Here is a 15,288-nt window from a genome sequence, read left to right on the forward strand (position 1 = left end):
TCCCATACAATACCTCCTGAGGCATGATGGGAGAGGTTTCTATATAAAGACGGATAAAGCGAGGGGTGGGGGGCGGTGAGGTCACACTCCGGGATGAATCGCCGTGGTTTAGTACCGACTGGAGCGCCAAGCTGAAGTTCAGAAACCGGATTATTTAGGACGCTGTCGCCAGCGGTGATGGAGGAAGAGGATGAGGTTTTGCAGGTGCTGGAGGTTGGAGAGGCAGTAGAGGAAGTAAAGGAGGTGATCATCAGCACCATAGAAGAAGAAATCCGCAGGAGTTCACCTCTGAACTCTAAAACGAGCCAGGTACGATTGACACGTTGGTTGGGCTAATCTGATTACCGCCGTAGCAACCGGATTACACGCTGGCTGTTAATTCGCTGCCAACAACAGATGTTGACTTTTAATTTTCAGAGTTGTTTTAGTTCCTAATGAAATCATCTGCATGATCTGGGATGCGTTTGCTCTGAGGCGTAAACTTTAAACGACTCTGTTCACATGTGGCGCTCTTAGATCCAACGCTGCTGCATCACAGGATGTTTATGAAAGCAGCCAGAGTGGAAAGAAAACACAGGTGTCTCCTCATGACGACCCATAAACATATTTACAGAAAATTTAACAGGTTTTTATTTCATATTTTGCAGTATTTCTTGTCCTAATTGGTTCGGTTTGCCATTGTCCACCAGAACAGTTTGGTTTTTTCCTGGCAGCCGCACACATCATCCACTGTGTTGAAGCTGCAGTAAGGAGCTCCTGGGATTCATGTCGCTATATTTTTCACAAACAGACACACACACCTTGTCAGCCTCCCAGGAGTAAGCAGCGTTCCTGCACTTAGAGCTGAACAGCACAAACAGGCTTTTAGTGGACGCTTCATTTACTGACGGGCAATAGATGTTATTTATACTCAAGCAGAGAAAGAGCCATCTGGGTTTTTTTTTTAAAGATTTTGTTGCATTGTTGTGACTATTATTTGTAATTTGTGTGAAGTAAAAACACAAATGTTTGAAAAATCAAAAAAATTGGTCTTATACTTGATTTAAATCAGGGTTTGGTTTTTGTTTTGGACCAGATCACGATCATTGAGTGTATCGATAAAACCTGTTCACCAGAATTTTGTGCTGATTTTGTGTAAATTTTCACAATAATTATCAAGAAACTGGAGGGACTGATTGTTATAATTTAGCAGTAAACAGAGAAAACTGGATCAATTTGATTTATGACATGTAAGCATAATTAGTGTCTAGAATCTAGAAGGCCACTTAAGAACCTACGGCGGGCTGGATTTGGCCCACGGCCCTCATGTTTGACACTTGTGATGTAAATGCTATTGAAAATTTTCTGGATGATTTTCTACCAGTTTTTGCACAACTCAATTTTACTCAGAGTTATTGCTCTGCATCTGGAAACATGCTTTTTTTTTAAAGTCAATTCAATCTTGTCTTTGACTAGGCCATTCCATGCCATGGATCTCATGCAGGTTCCTCTGACCTGCAGTTAACTTACGGTATGTTAATTGAATAGAGCCAATTTAAAGTTCACCCAGATTCAAATCTGTAATGCTGAACAACTGAGCAGAAAATAATTCACACATTTCTTAAAATGAATTGTGTCAAAGTCGTTTCTTTAACCAAACAATTATCGTTTTACCTAAATGTTTTTTAAAAGCATTTCTGAACAACTCGTGTTTTAAACGTTCACATGGTTTTTGATTTGATCTTTTTAATGTAGCGTAAAGTTGGTTTAACGCTCAGCGTCAAATTCTCCATGTTGAAGCATTTAGTTTACAGATTTCAGGGATTTTTATCAGACAAAGAACCTTTTGCATCTAATCTGCCTCCTTCTGTTATGCTTTTAACATAGTTTCTTGTTTTTGTTATGGTTGTTTGCCTCTGCTACACTGGAGCCATTTTTATTTCTTTATTTTCTATAATTTATTAATCCTATGACCTAAATCAGCACTAAAGATATTCTGGTTTGTCGTTGTTTACTTTTTTATTAAATTTAAGAAAAAAAGTTGAGACAAAAGTGACATTCTATCATCTTATAGCTTGCAAAGTTTATTCTAAGGATCTTTTCTTTTAAAACATCAGATTGTGTCATTAACTCTTTAAAAATCAGAATTTAAAACTGAAAACTGTTTGACTTTTCATGGCAGAAGGAACATCTTCACCTCTGTTTGAACTGTACTTATTTATCTGGGTCTTAATCTTCGTATGATTAATGTTGAGTAAATCGGTGAGGCACATTCTCTCTCTTTCTTTCTTGAAATCTTTTATCCTTCCTTTCCTTCTGAATATTTTATTTAATTTCAGCTCCTTCTATAATATGAGCTGCTGGGCCAAATTCCTCACTGCAGCTGTAGAGTAAGAGCAGATCTGACAGCTTGTGGGTAACTGTGTGTGTTTTCACCATGCACAGTGTGTGTGTGTGTGTGTGTGTGTGCAGAGGATTTCTCATGTCTGTACTTTCCTGAATCAATTGTTTTTCTGTCTTTAATTGGCCGACTTGTTATTGAACATCCACACCAAACCAACAAGCGTGCGAAAAAAATGAATAAAATTAGCATTGAAGCAGGGCCGACCAAAGCCTATTTGAGGCCCTGGACAGATTTTCATTTGGGCCCCCCATGCCAACATGTCACCACCCACAGTAACTCATTACATTTACTCAGTTTATGAATATTTCTGGTTTTTCTACCCACATTTATTAAATTTTAATAGGTTTTTTTATTAAAAGAAATTAATTTGCAAAAATGTTCTTTTGTCTGATGTTCTTATTTTTTGCTACTGACATAAATTATTTTCATTTTCATTCTGAAAATACCAACATTTCCACTTAACTTTATGTCTTGTTCCATCTTTTCTTGCATATTCTGAAATAATTACTTGGTTTATGTTGCAGCATTTAGTTAAGTTAAACAACGGTTTAGACAGCTTGTCACTTGTGTTTAAAGCAACCTCATAAATTTTCATTTCTGAGTCAAAACCAAGACAATTTCTTTTGGACTTAAATTTCAGAGCAGCAGGTGGACTTTCAGTTTCAAGTTAAACCTCCTTCAAATGTTTTTGGAGATTTTTGGCCTTTTAGAAAACGTTTTATTTCTCAAAACTGCAACAGAAACACTTTTTTTACTTTAGACCAGTCACAATATTAACTGGCGCAAACCGAGAAGAAGAAAACAACAGGAAGTAGTCGGAGGATGATGTTTTTAACGTCTTATCATGCGAACAAACATATTCATGCTGCATTTATTCTTTAATAGAAACACAGCAATTAGTAGTTGGCCATTCGTTTTCAGGAGACGAATGGCCAACATGTTACTCTCGTTTTGTTCTCCATATTTGGCTCAAGCAGAAATAATTTATTTGCCGCTTAATGAGATTTCTTTGCCTCGCAGCTGCAATTCCTCCCCTTATTTGTTGAATCCTATGAATAAATTGCATCTTTGGCTCAGAGTTTAATTGGGCTGAGGCTTGATTTAAAACAGCCGACGTCAGGAATGTGGTCCCCTGTGAACTCTGACCCTGTGAACCCGGGTCCTGCATTCCAGAGCCGAGTTCAGTCCTCCTGAGGTCAGTCGGTGGACATTTCTCTCTCTAGAGAAATGCGGACAGTGACACGGGGATTTACAACCGCAGGTGAAAGACCAGATGAATCTGAGGTGAAGAGCCGACATGTCAGCAGCTCTGACTGATTTTCTGCTGCTCCTATAAACGCAATAAAAACCTCAAAATATTCACAAATCTCAGAAAACTAATTTGTTTTGGTTTTTGTTGAAAAATCAAATTTTTTCAAAAACATTTTATTTGAAAAATGAGATTTTTTTCCCACTGATGCTCATAACTATGATTTGCACTTTATAAAATCTTATATTTCAATAACATTATGTTTGTAGTACATATTGTATCACATGTCACTTTTGTTTTTCCATTTAATGTCCCACTGTCAGCCACTTGCAGGCCTCCGTTGCCCCGTGTTGTAAAGGTTCCTTCTCTGTTGTTTTAAGCGCCGTTATCTGCGGATGCAGTCAGACTCAGACGTCGGCACTCGGCCCACTTGGCAGCTCACTCTGGTTTTCTTTTTCCACTTCAACCACTTTTCTTCTTTCTTTATTTTAGGCTGGGATATATATCTCTTAACGCATAAAGATGCGACTTAACTTGTAGAAAATGCATTTTAGTTCAAAATAGCTTCTTAAAGTGTTAATCCATTCCAATAGTTTGTTTTCTTTAGCCAAAATTTACTTAAAATATCTAAAATCAATAAAATGCTGTATATTTGAGCTACAACCATTATGTCTGAATTGTTCCAGAAAGTCAAAAAGCAACTAAACAGCTTTAGATTCAAAGGGACTCAGTGTTTCGGCTGTTTCACAGTTTTCTGGAAGTTTATCAATGAAACAACAAATAAGTTATTGGGACTTTTGTATCCAGTCATTTTTAGAAAGAGAATAGCGATAAATTGTGCAGGTAATTGATTGATTTATTGATGCAGGATGATAACTGGGGGGAGACCACCACCGCCGTCACCGGCACCTCGGAGCACAGCCTCTCCCAGGAGGACATCGTCCGCATCACCAAAGACCTGGAGGACAGCGTGGGGCTGGACTGCCGCCGCTACGTCACCCTCTCCATCGCCGTGATCCTGGGCCTGCTGGTGTTCTTCACGCCGCTCGCCTTCCTCGTGTTGCCTCACATCCTCTGGCCGGAGAAGCTGCAGAGCTGCGGGACGGCCTGCGAGGGGCTCTTCATCTCCGTGGCCTTCAAGCTGCTCATCCTGCTGCTGGCGGTCTGGGCGCTCTTCTTCCGGCCGGCGCGGGCCGGACTCCCGCGTGTCTTTGTCTTCCGGATCCTGCTGGCGGTGCTGGTGCTCCTCTTCGTCATCTCCTACTGGCTCTTCTACAGTGTCCGGATACTCGACTCACAAGTACGTGAAAAGACTTTCCCTGCTGAAACTAAAGAGCAGATCTGGAAATGGAAGGTATTCTTCAGAGACATTTTAAGAGGTTTGATACACTGCAGACGTATTTATTTTTAATGCCAAGCAAAACAGATTTCTGCTCCCTGCTGTGATGTGTTTACTGTGTGAGTAATAATTTTAAATCCCATTTGGTGGAGGTTTAAAAGGCTGCAGATGCTCTACGTCAAGCCTAACGCCGCTTCTTCTGGTACCGCATATTCAGACATTGATGAACTGGTTAAAAATGAGCCGTGTTTGTTCCCGTAGGATGAGAACTACCAGGGCATTGTGCAGTACGCGGTGTCCCTGGTGGACGCGCTGCTCTTCATCCACTACCTGGCCGTCGTCCTGCTGGAGCTCCGGCAGCTCCAGCCATGTTTCTCCGTCTGCGTCACGCGGGCCACAGACGGCGAGACGCGGCACTACAACCTCGGACAGCTCAGGTGAAGATTCACTCTGCTTTTCTTCTCTTTCAAGGGAAAACGATGACCAAAGAATTATATTATAAAAATATAATTCACACCCTTCTGAAATTATGAAATAACTTAAATTCGGCTCAGTTTTGCAAACTGGACAGATTTTTTTCAGACTTGTACAATAAAGAAATCACTTAAACAGAACATGGCGAACAGTACGAAGTCGGACAAGAGATCTAAAAAACAAAACATTGTCTTCTGATTTAAAGAAATTCAGGAAGAGATGAGAAAACATTTAAACATTCATTAGTTTAAAAAGGTTACACTGTTGGACACTGGTAGCTAAAAAGCTAGTTGTGCTAACCATAAACATTAGTTATGCTAAAGCTAAAGTGCTAAGTGTAGTTAATGCTTAGTGCTAATTTGCATTAATTACATTAATCAATTCTTGCATTCTCACTCATTAGCATTAGCATGCTAATACTACTTAGTCCTATTCAATGCGCTAAATTCAACCATGTAGATTAGAGTACCAACAAAATGACTCCCAAAAAATATTTTTTTAATTTTTTGCATATATTTATGTAATTTACATTCTTTGTTGTTTGTTCATGTATTCATTTGTTCATTTAATGTTTACTTGCCTCTTGCTTCATAGTGTTTTTTTAAAGAGAGAATATGAGGAGAGGAAACAGAACTGTCAAAATAAAAGCTTGACACAAAGGTCTAACTGCTTGAAGAGTTCTTAGCGATCAATAATCAAAGCCTCAACACTAATAAAAGTTTACAGAAGAGAAAACTACATTTAGAGTTTAGAGTTTAGTTCAATTTCAGAGAAGCTAAGTCTTTTCAAAGTTAGCAGAAACGCAAAGTGAAAAGCTATTAGCAAATTATCTGCTTTGTGAATAAACTGTTAAAAATTAACAATTTTTAAATAAGCTTATGCCCATACCTGAGTATAAAACATGTTCTTTTAAAGGAAATTTGCATTATTCAAACTATTTGTCTGATTCACATCCGATTAGTTTGGATAGCTTTTTATGTGAGAATGTATTTTCTCAATTATTGAGTGAGAGGCCTTGAAACTTCAGGACTTCCTGAAACAACAAGATGGAGGAAGAGACGTGTGCTAATATCGACAAGGAGGCAAAAACAGAAAACATGAAGGAGACGAAGGCAGAATGAAACTGGGACACCAGTCAAAGATGGTTGAATATTCCACAATGAGAGGAAGGATTTCATCGGGTTGAGCCTCAGAGACAAAGTGAAAAATGAATTTTGTAGTTCAGGATGAGACGGGAAAGACTTCAGAGAGGAAGAGAAAGGAGAAAACACTGGAGGAACTTAAAGGAGGGGGTAAGAGAGAATAGAAAACAAGGGTTTAATAGTTAATGCAGGAGTCATGTTGGAGAATCCAGCAGTCCTGTTTGTTGAGCTGCAGGAAAGTAAAACCTCGTTTCTTTCAGCTCTACGTGAAAACAGCGTTGTTAGCTGAACGCAGCAGCTCTGGTTTCCAGTTTCTCACACACCTATTGCTGATGGCTTATGATAAAACCTGATGGATTTATAGATGAAGCCTCTTTTTATGACAGCAACGGGAAATCTGACCCGAATTCTTTGCTTCTTCATGACTTAAAGCGAACATGCAGGTGCATTTCGCTTTCGTCACATTATGAGCCTGCAGCTCACTGCAAGAACATTCAGTCCTGATGGAGATTCCAGTATCTTAAATAAACAACTAAAGAAGTAGTTATTGTTCAGAGTCAGTAAATCCTTAATATTGGTGAAAAAGAACCTGTTCAATTGGCAAATTATTTCACTGAATATATAGAAAAAATGTCTTATTAGTGAAATAATCTGAAACTAAAACTTTTTCATCAATATTAATGTTGCTGAAAGTAACTTGCAAGTTAGTGAAATACATTGAAAACCTCCTGGTTTTTCCACCAAATATGAATATATGATCTCTTAAAACATTAGTATTGTTGTTTCTAAATGAATATGAACTTGTTTGGGGTTTCATTATTTTTCTGTAAATAAATACAAAACAAATTTTGCTTGTAATTTCAGAGACATGTGGAATAAAGAACAATGTTCATTTTACTCAAACATAAATCAGTTCAGTGATCTCTTCACTTTTTGAACTAAAAACTAAACCAAAAGTACTTAGATTTTTTTCCCTCTTTCTGAAATTAAAGCAGACGTAACATTTTTGTTTTAAAACGTTTGTTTTAGTGATTTGCTCCTCTTTGTTCAGCTGCCACTGGATGCGACAGAAGGAGTGAGATTGTAATGTTTGTGACGCAGTAAATGAGCCGTCGCTGACAGCAGAAGGATCACAGTGTGACCCCTGATCCATCCGTGGATCAGGGGTCACACTGTGATCCTCATCTGGGATAACAGGAAGCGCATGCTGCAGGCTGGTGATGCTAAGTTAACAGACAAAAGGCTGAACACAAACCTGCATGGATTGTGTTTAATATCTGGATAAAGGCGGCGCAGAGCCGATTTCCACTGCTTCAAAAATGCACCGTCATCTTTTGTTTGGTGTTAAAAGTTTCCACCAAGCAAAAGAGCAGGATTATCTCATTTCCTTTTGGAAAGGGTGGACCAGGGTTTCCTGTGCTTAAAGGGGGCAAGAAAAGATCGAAAGTCCCTCACCTGGTGGGAAACACAATGTGGAGCATTTCTAGAGAGTTGGTGCTCACACATTTTTATTTACCTGTTTTGCTAATAGCGGTGCATCGTTTAGTACATTAAATTTTCCATATCAATTGTGAAGTTATTTATATTTACATATTGAGGCTCTTATTTTGAAGTGTTCTGTTTCCTCTTTATTTCAAACTTAAAGGAACCAAATAAAACAGACTGTAGAAAACATATTGTATAAACATTTATACAATATCTAATATAATCTTAAAGCTAGCGCTTTAGCATTAGCATAACGTATGTTTCATATTTGTGCTTTAGCTTAATGGAGCTAACTTTTACTATGACAAAAACTAAAACATTCAAAGCAACAATGCTTGTGTTGAACTATTCAGAATTTTCTACGTTTAGCTCCTAATTATAAGCTGCTGGTGTTTCCAGTTTGAGGTGATGAATGGCTCTTCCTGGAACACGAGGCAGCTTATTACATTATAAGAGCAGATGATTTATGGAAAATAGCATGTGAAAACAGCCTGCTTGTGTACAGTGGCTTTAATAGTCCTGGGCTGTGAAAGACAAGACGCGGCACGCAGCGATGCCGATGCAAGCTGCAGCTGCCGACTCGTTTCTCCTCTCATCACGTTTCACCTTTGAAAACATGGAGGGTCATCCTGTCATCTGGGCAGAAAGTTGATTCACAACTAATTCCAGTCAAATCTTAGAAGAACAGCTTGTTATTTTTGAAAAGTTGGTGACTTTCTGAACTACAGCTCAGCTGTCGCCAGCCTGCGTTGTGACAGGAAGTGCTGCGACGGCGACCTCCATGAAATAAATCTAGAGAAAATACATGAATTTGAAATGTGACAAACATGGTGCTGCTCTGGGGAATTCCTCACAAAGCCGTTAATTTTGGTGCTGCAGCAGCATTAATCCACTCTGAACACGTCCAGGTTTTATCATGTTGCAACCACAAATTAAATATTTGATACACGCCTTTTTATTTTAGTCTTTATTCTCACTTCAATAGTGAGGTAAATATCAGTCAAGTTGATTTGTAAAGCAGGTTTCAGCGGTTTAAAGTGCTTTACATGATAAAAAACACAAAAATCAACAACTCAAAACATTACAATTTGCTGAATGCAGCTATTACACATCAACATTTTAAAATAAATAAAAGCATATTTAGATTTAGTTTTTCTTCTAAGTCCATATTTGTGGGATAAACACACTTTTTAGTAAAAATATCAAAGATTGCAAATTTTTTGACAACCACCTACACTAAAAACATTTTATTTTTGTTTAGTTTCTATTGCAAATATTTTTGTACACTTAAAATAAAACAAAACTAACTTACAAGTTACTTTTCAGCAAGTTATATTTGCTTGTTTTAAGTCATTAATTCTAGTTCAATTATTTCTTTTATAACAAAACAGTTTTGCCTTTTTAAAAGTGAAATAATCTACTAATAAATCTAGCAGTTTTTTATCCATATTAAGAATTTACTTAAAACAAGTGAATATATCTTGCTGGAAAGTTACTTCTAAGTTAGTTTTGTCTCATTATTAGACAAATATTTTGTGTTTTTTCAGTGTAGGAATTATGCTCAATTTTGTGTTCTTTATTTTTTCACTGATTAAATGTGAAAAGGTTGAAAGAGTGAAGTTTTTCTTTCCTGCATAAGAAGCTAATCTCTCTCTTCTTTCTCTGCTTTGTGTGGGTGGTGCTTGTTATCCTCAAGAAATGCTTCTTTTGAGTCATAAATATTTGAAAGTCAGCCAAAAATCTCCTCCATCTGTTATTCCGTCTTCCTCAGGAACATTTAAAACCTACAGCAGGTAGGATGTTTTCCTTACGCTGAAAGGAAAACATCTTGTGGCGAGTTTTTCTGTTTCTCCATCAGTCCAGAGCAGCTTTGGGCGACAACGCCTCTGATTCTGCTTCCCTTGTTTCCTCCAGTATTCAGCGGGCCGCCCTGGCCATCATAGAGCACTACTACTGCGACTTCCCCATCCACAACCCGGCTCTGCTTTCCGCCTCCAAGTCCGGGCGGCCAAGCATCTGGCCGGCCTCAAGGTCTACAACGTGGACGGTGAGCTTCCTGCATGTCTGCTGTGGATTTGGGCTTTTTCTAATACTCATCAGTGTCAAACTCAAGGCCAGTGGGCCAAATCTGGCCCGCTAGGAGGTTTTATGTGGCCCAGAGGGACATAGAAACAGAACCTTGAATGATTAAATCCTATTTTATCAATTAAATGAATTAGAGCCACAGAAAAAGCTGCAAGTTTTTATTATTTTTCCACATAATTTTCACTTTTTTCTCAGAATGTACCAGAAGTATTTTGACTTTAACTTTATAAGATCAAAATTCTGAGGAAAAAAAGTCAAAATTTTGAGAAAAAAGACAAAATTGTGAGAAAGAAATCTGAGGAAATGAGTAAAAATTATGAGAATAAAAAGTCAAACGTCTCCCTCTCGACTCTAAAGACACATAAATAGAACCGCCAAGATAGCAACATGTTTAAATATTATTTTATCACTCAATTCAAAGCTGTTTTTATCTGTTTTTGCTGCCAAATTACATCAATCAGCTCCTCCAGTTTCTTGTGAATTATTAAGGTGGCAATATTTCTACTGAACAGCTTCCTCTGCCTCACTTTACATCAAATGATAAAAAGTCACATTTACTATCATACATAAATATGTCTAAATTGCTACCACACACTTTTTTATACAGAAAATTAAATTACGAAAACAACCGTGAAATCCTGGAGTGACTGAGAATATGTCCAGTATCATTTAATTGAAAATTAATTTATATTTTAATTGTTTTATCAATACATTCTGGCCCTTTAAGAACATTCATGATCTTGAGTTGACGCCTCTGCTTTATTTTTTAACACATTTATGCTGTTTTCTTCCCTCAGTAACAACTCCCACGTTGAACAGTGTTGCTGGGATCTTCTGTGATAAACTCAGTTTTTGACAAAATAAAAAATATATATTAACGATCGCCTTTTCAACCCAGCAGCTTATTAACTCATTACAGGACATTTGATGCTGGAAGGCAGAAATTGATCTCTTACTGCAACATAATTGTAAAATTGTGGACAGTTGCATGAAGCCCGGATGATTTGTAGTTAATGTGAAAAACTGCCAGCAGGCTGAGTTGATCTCCTTCATAATGACTTTATTTCTCCTCATTTGCCCCGACGCTAACCCCTTTGAGACGTCTTTGAGGCTAGACTGAAAGCCTACCTGTGGGACAGTAAGTATGTGAAGATGTTTCTGCTGCTGATTCGAGTCACTGGCTAAAACACACAGTTCTCTTCTGTCTGCATGCCACAAGTTGTGGGAAAAGTTTCACGCTGGTGTCAGCTGGCAGGAATGTAACACAACCCCTCGATTAAATTGTTGAGTGCTCAAGATTCATTCAGGCGCTTACTTTAGTCGCTCAAGTTAGCCGTTTGTCTTCCACCTTAAGTCACGAGCTGGATCGTTCCTCCCCGGAGTGTCGCTGTTCTTCATTTTATTGTGCAGCAGCTGCTCAGAGGCTTCCTCTGCTTCTCTTTCTGCTGCGTTTTGAGAGAGACCATAATCTCTGCTTGATTAAATGTAGTTTCTAAGCACCCGAGAGACTTTAAGTGATTTTTACAATGTCTGACGAGCTTTTTCTTTGACTTCTCTTCAAGTCTGTTGATTTCTGCTGATTTCAGGTCCGGGGAACAACGCCTCAGCGGGAATCGCGCAGTCCCAGTCCAGAGCCATGATCGCGGCTGCAGCTCGGCGCCGAGACACCAGCCACAACGAGCTCTACTACGAAGAGGCCGAGCACGAGAGGCGCGTCCGCAAACGCAGAGCGCGGTGAGTTTGGAAGCCATGGAAATTTAAGTTATGCGTCAAAAATGAAGGAAGAAAACATATTTTCTCTCATCTTTCTGTCTGAAATTTAATGCAGGTATATTTATATAGCTTAGGGTTTTAAATACCTGATTTGAATCAGAGGAAAAGTGCGGCCTCATTTGTTTGCTGTGCTTCCTCCCAGACTGGTGGTGGCAGTAGAGGAGGCCTTCACCCACATCAAGCGCATGCAGGAGGAGGAGCCGAAGAAGGCCCCGGGGGACGTGATGGACCCCCGAGAGGCGGCTCAGGCCATCTTCCCCTCCATGGCGCGCGCCTTGCAGAAGTACCTGAGGACCACCAAGCAGCAGCACTGCCACAGCATGGAGAGCATCCAGCAGCACCTGGCCTTCTGCATCACCAACAACCTGACGCCGAAGGTCAGCGCCTGAGGTTCTGAGGGTCCAATCAGGAATAGACATCACTGCATCATGCATCACACTGGCAGGGAAATTACACAAAGAATCTAAAGAAAGGATGCAATGTTGTGTTTTAAGTTTTCAGGCTTGATGTTTATTTTTTAATCATTAATAAGTGATTCTTGTGTTAGATTAGCTACCGATGCTATTATCTAACTAACCTATCGGAGCGGTTAGCTAACTGAAGCTCCTGCTCTACTGACGATCTGTCACAGTTGGCGTCTTCAAGTTGCTTTATTTAATTTTCTAACTGAACTCAAACACAGAATTCAACAGCACATTTACATGTCAAGTTCTCAAAGTCAAGCTAGCTTAACTGAGCTACTTCCTTAACCCTCGCTATTTTTTTTTCTGAATTAAAACATTTTCTTGACCTTGTTATTTAGTTGCTGTAGTGTTGCCAATCAATAGCAAAACATTCTGTCCCTTTTTTATTTATAATTTAGCGCGTTTTATGGCTAGCAGCTAGTTATCGTCAGATAACAGCTGATGCATCCAGTCAGTATCAATGTTTTCATTGCTCCTGCTTTGTGCCGTTTTCCATCCAGGCGTTCCTGGAGAGCTACCTGTCGCCGGGGCCCACCCTGCAGTACGGTAAGGACCACTGGCTGGGCCGCCGCTGGACGCTGATCAGCGAGGCGTCGGTCACCAGCGGCCTGAAGGACGGAAGCGTCTTCTTACTCAAGTGTGTGGACTTCAGCCTGGTGGTGACGGCCAGGAAGATCCCTTACGTCCAGATGTCGGAGGAATACATCGACCCCAAATCTCACAAGTTTGTCCTGCGACTACAGTCTGAAACCTCGGTTTAGGACAACAGCTACTTTTCAGTTGTGTTTTTTATTCCTCACCATGTCAAATTGCTTTCAAATGTTGCTAATTAGGGTTTGAAGTTTTTTATATGTACTTTTCTTTGTTTTTAATATATATATAAAAATGAATTTATATATCACATGTCTGAAATTAATGCTATCTTAATGTTTGACTTGGTGAAAAGAAGAATTGTTGCAGGATTTCGTTCACGGGTTTGATCGAGATTAGGTTGTGCACAATACTGTATGTATGATTATACGGTCCCTTTCAATCGTATTAAAGGGGCAGTATGATGTATTTCCAGGAACATGGAACCATTTTATAGCACAATCAGGCAACAATGTCTCCTTTGGTTGTTGTAAAAATGCTTTACATATCAAATATGTTGTAAGAGAAGTTGGACTTTGTAATTTAACTCTTAGAAATTGGGCATCTGTATCTTTAAGAAGCTACTGGTGTTTCTGAAATTCCGCCTTCAGGAAGTCATCACAACATTTCTCCTTTATTAACCCTTTAGAAGCGTTTTCATCAGCATTTTCGCTGAGAAGTGGCTCCAATAAAGAGCTCAGCAGTTTCACCAGATGTTTGCTAACTGCTGCTGGCTAGTCTGAAGGAGCTGAGTGGGGGAGGAGCTTTGCATTGAAGGCGGAGCTAGGTCCAACCAGACGTTTTGCACAGCTGCATGGTTACCATGCAGATTTTAGGATTTCTGCATGAAATTGTTATGAGAAAATAACATCATGACATGATGTAAGGCTAGGAAAAGTTTATTTTACATGATACTGCCCCTTTAACTTTTTCATATTGCAGCTGCAAACTTGGGATTTTATTTGACAAACCAACATAAATAGGGCACAAATGGAAACTCATACAGATATTTAATTCTGAAAAATAGACACCTAAAACAGAGGATCAGTAAAAGGGGCTGAAAATAAAAGCACACCACACTTTTCAGATTTTTCTCTTTTAAAAATCTTAATGTTTTCCTTTCTGTTCACAGTCATGTCCTCCTTCATTTGGTTACCACATAAAATCCTAGTTAATGTAAACGTTTGCGGCACCTTTTGTCATGTTTGATGTTTCTTTGTTCAGAAACCGAAACCAAACGAGTCTGAAAAAATTCACTGCAAAGTTCCCAGCAGAGACTCAGAACTGAAAAACAGTCTTAAACAGTTTCGGATTTGATCTGCAGTTTTCCAGGTTCATCATCATCATCATCGGCGGCGGCGGTTTGGTTAACCAGGAAGTCAAAACGAACTGGCGCCCAAAGACATGAACTCTTCCACAAAGGTTCAGTGAACCTCTCAGGGCTTTTGTGTCTGCCGCATCGAGCTGCGAGTTCTGAAATCAAAAAATAACTACTGATTTCTGAGAGCGTCACGTAGCAGCACGTTCTGTCAATTCTACATCTGCTTTGCCCCTTCCACGAAAAAGTTTCCAGACTTTAAATGACAGATCTTCATATTTTTTACACATTAAAAGCGGTTTTATAAAGAACTGGTTTCTATTGTGAATGAAAACTGGGGCAAAACCGAGCAGCCTTCTTGCTCCTGTAACGTTTTGTCCAGTTAAAACTACAAACCAGAACATTTTATTGGGATTTGCTGTGATAAACAACAGCATCTGAAAAGTGTGGCATGCACTTATTTTCCACACCCTCACCCTTATCCTTCCACAAACTGAAAGTTTTGCACATTCTGATTTGGAGATTAGCTCAGTTTTCAATGGAGAGCTTCAGTTTGAGTCATTCTGGACTTTGACTGAGCCATTCCAACAAAATTATGAATTTAATCCCAGAATTTTTCTTTTTTTTTCTCAAAATTTTGAGTTTAATGTCAAAATTCTCATCATAATAAAATTCTAATGTTGGAAAACAAATTCAGGTTTTTCATCTATGAGATTAAAAACAAAAACAATACGCCACACTTTCCAGATTTAATTGTATTTTTGTTTTAACTCAGAGGTGCGATCACATTTCCACAGAGGTGAAAGGTTTTCATGCAACCTCTGAGCTCAGCAGTGATTTCTATGTCAGCGCTTCTTATCACTTCGTTGTATTGAAACAGGAATCGGCGGATCAGCAGGGTGGAACCGCCGTCCCAACTGGACCGTCTGGTTTTCCTTCTACCGCC

The 15,288-nt window shown here is 39.1% G+C and overlaps 1 protein-coding gene across 1 annotated transcript in view; it reads left to right on the forward strand.

Moving 5' to 3' along the window:
- Nucleotides 1–13,216, forward strand: part of vangl1 (VANGL planar cell polarity protein 1) — a 32,765-nt gene extending 19,549 nt beyond the window's left edge. Inside the window, 8 exon segments of the mRNA XM_055059508.1 lie at nucleotides 4,501–4,932; nucleotides 5,233–5,408; nucleotides 9,987–10,072; nucleotides 10,075–10,119; nucleotides 11,257–11,295; nucleotides 11,744–11,891; nucleotides 12,073–12,307; nucleotides 12,895–13,216. Of these exon segments, the coding sequence (XP_054915483.1) occupies nucleotides 4,501–4,932; nucleotides 5,233–5,408; nucleotides 9,987–10,072; nucleotides 10,075–10,119; nucleotides 11,257–11,295; nucleotides 11,744–11,891; nucleotides 12,073–12,307; nucleotides 12,895–13,155 (1,422 nt within the window). The 3' untranslated portion in view covers nucleotides 13,156–13,216.
- Nucleotides 13,217–15,288: the final 2,072 nt, after the last annotated feature.

This window comes from Poeciliopsis prolifica, unplaced genomic scaffold (assembly GCF_027474105.1).
Source record: "Poeciliopsis prolifica strain line A6 unplaced genomic scaffold, Auburn_PproV2 SCAFFOLD055, whole genome shotgun sequence".
NCBI lineage: Eukaryota > Metazoa > Chordata > Actinopteri > Cyprinodontiformes > Poeciliidae > Poeciliopsis > Poeciliopsis prolifica.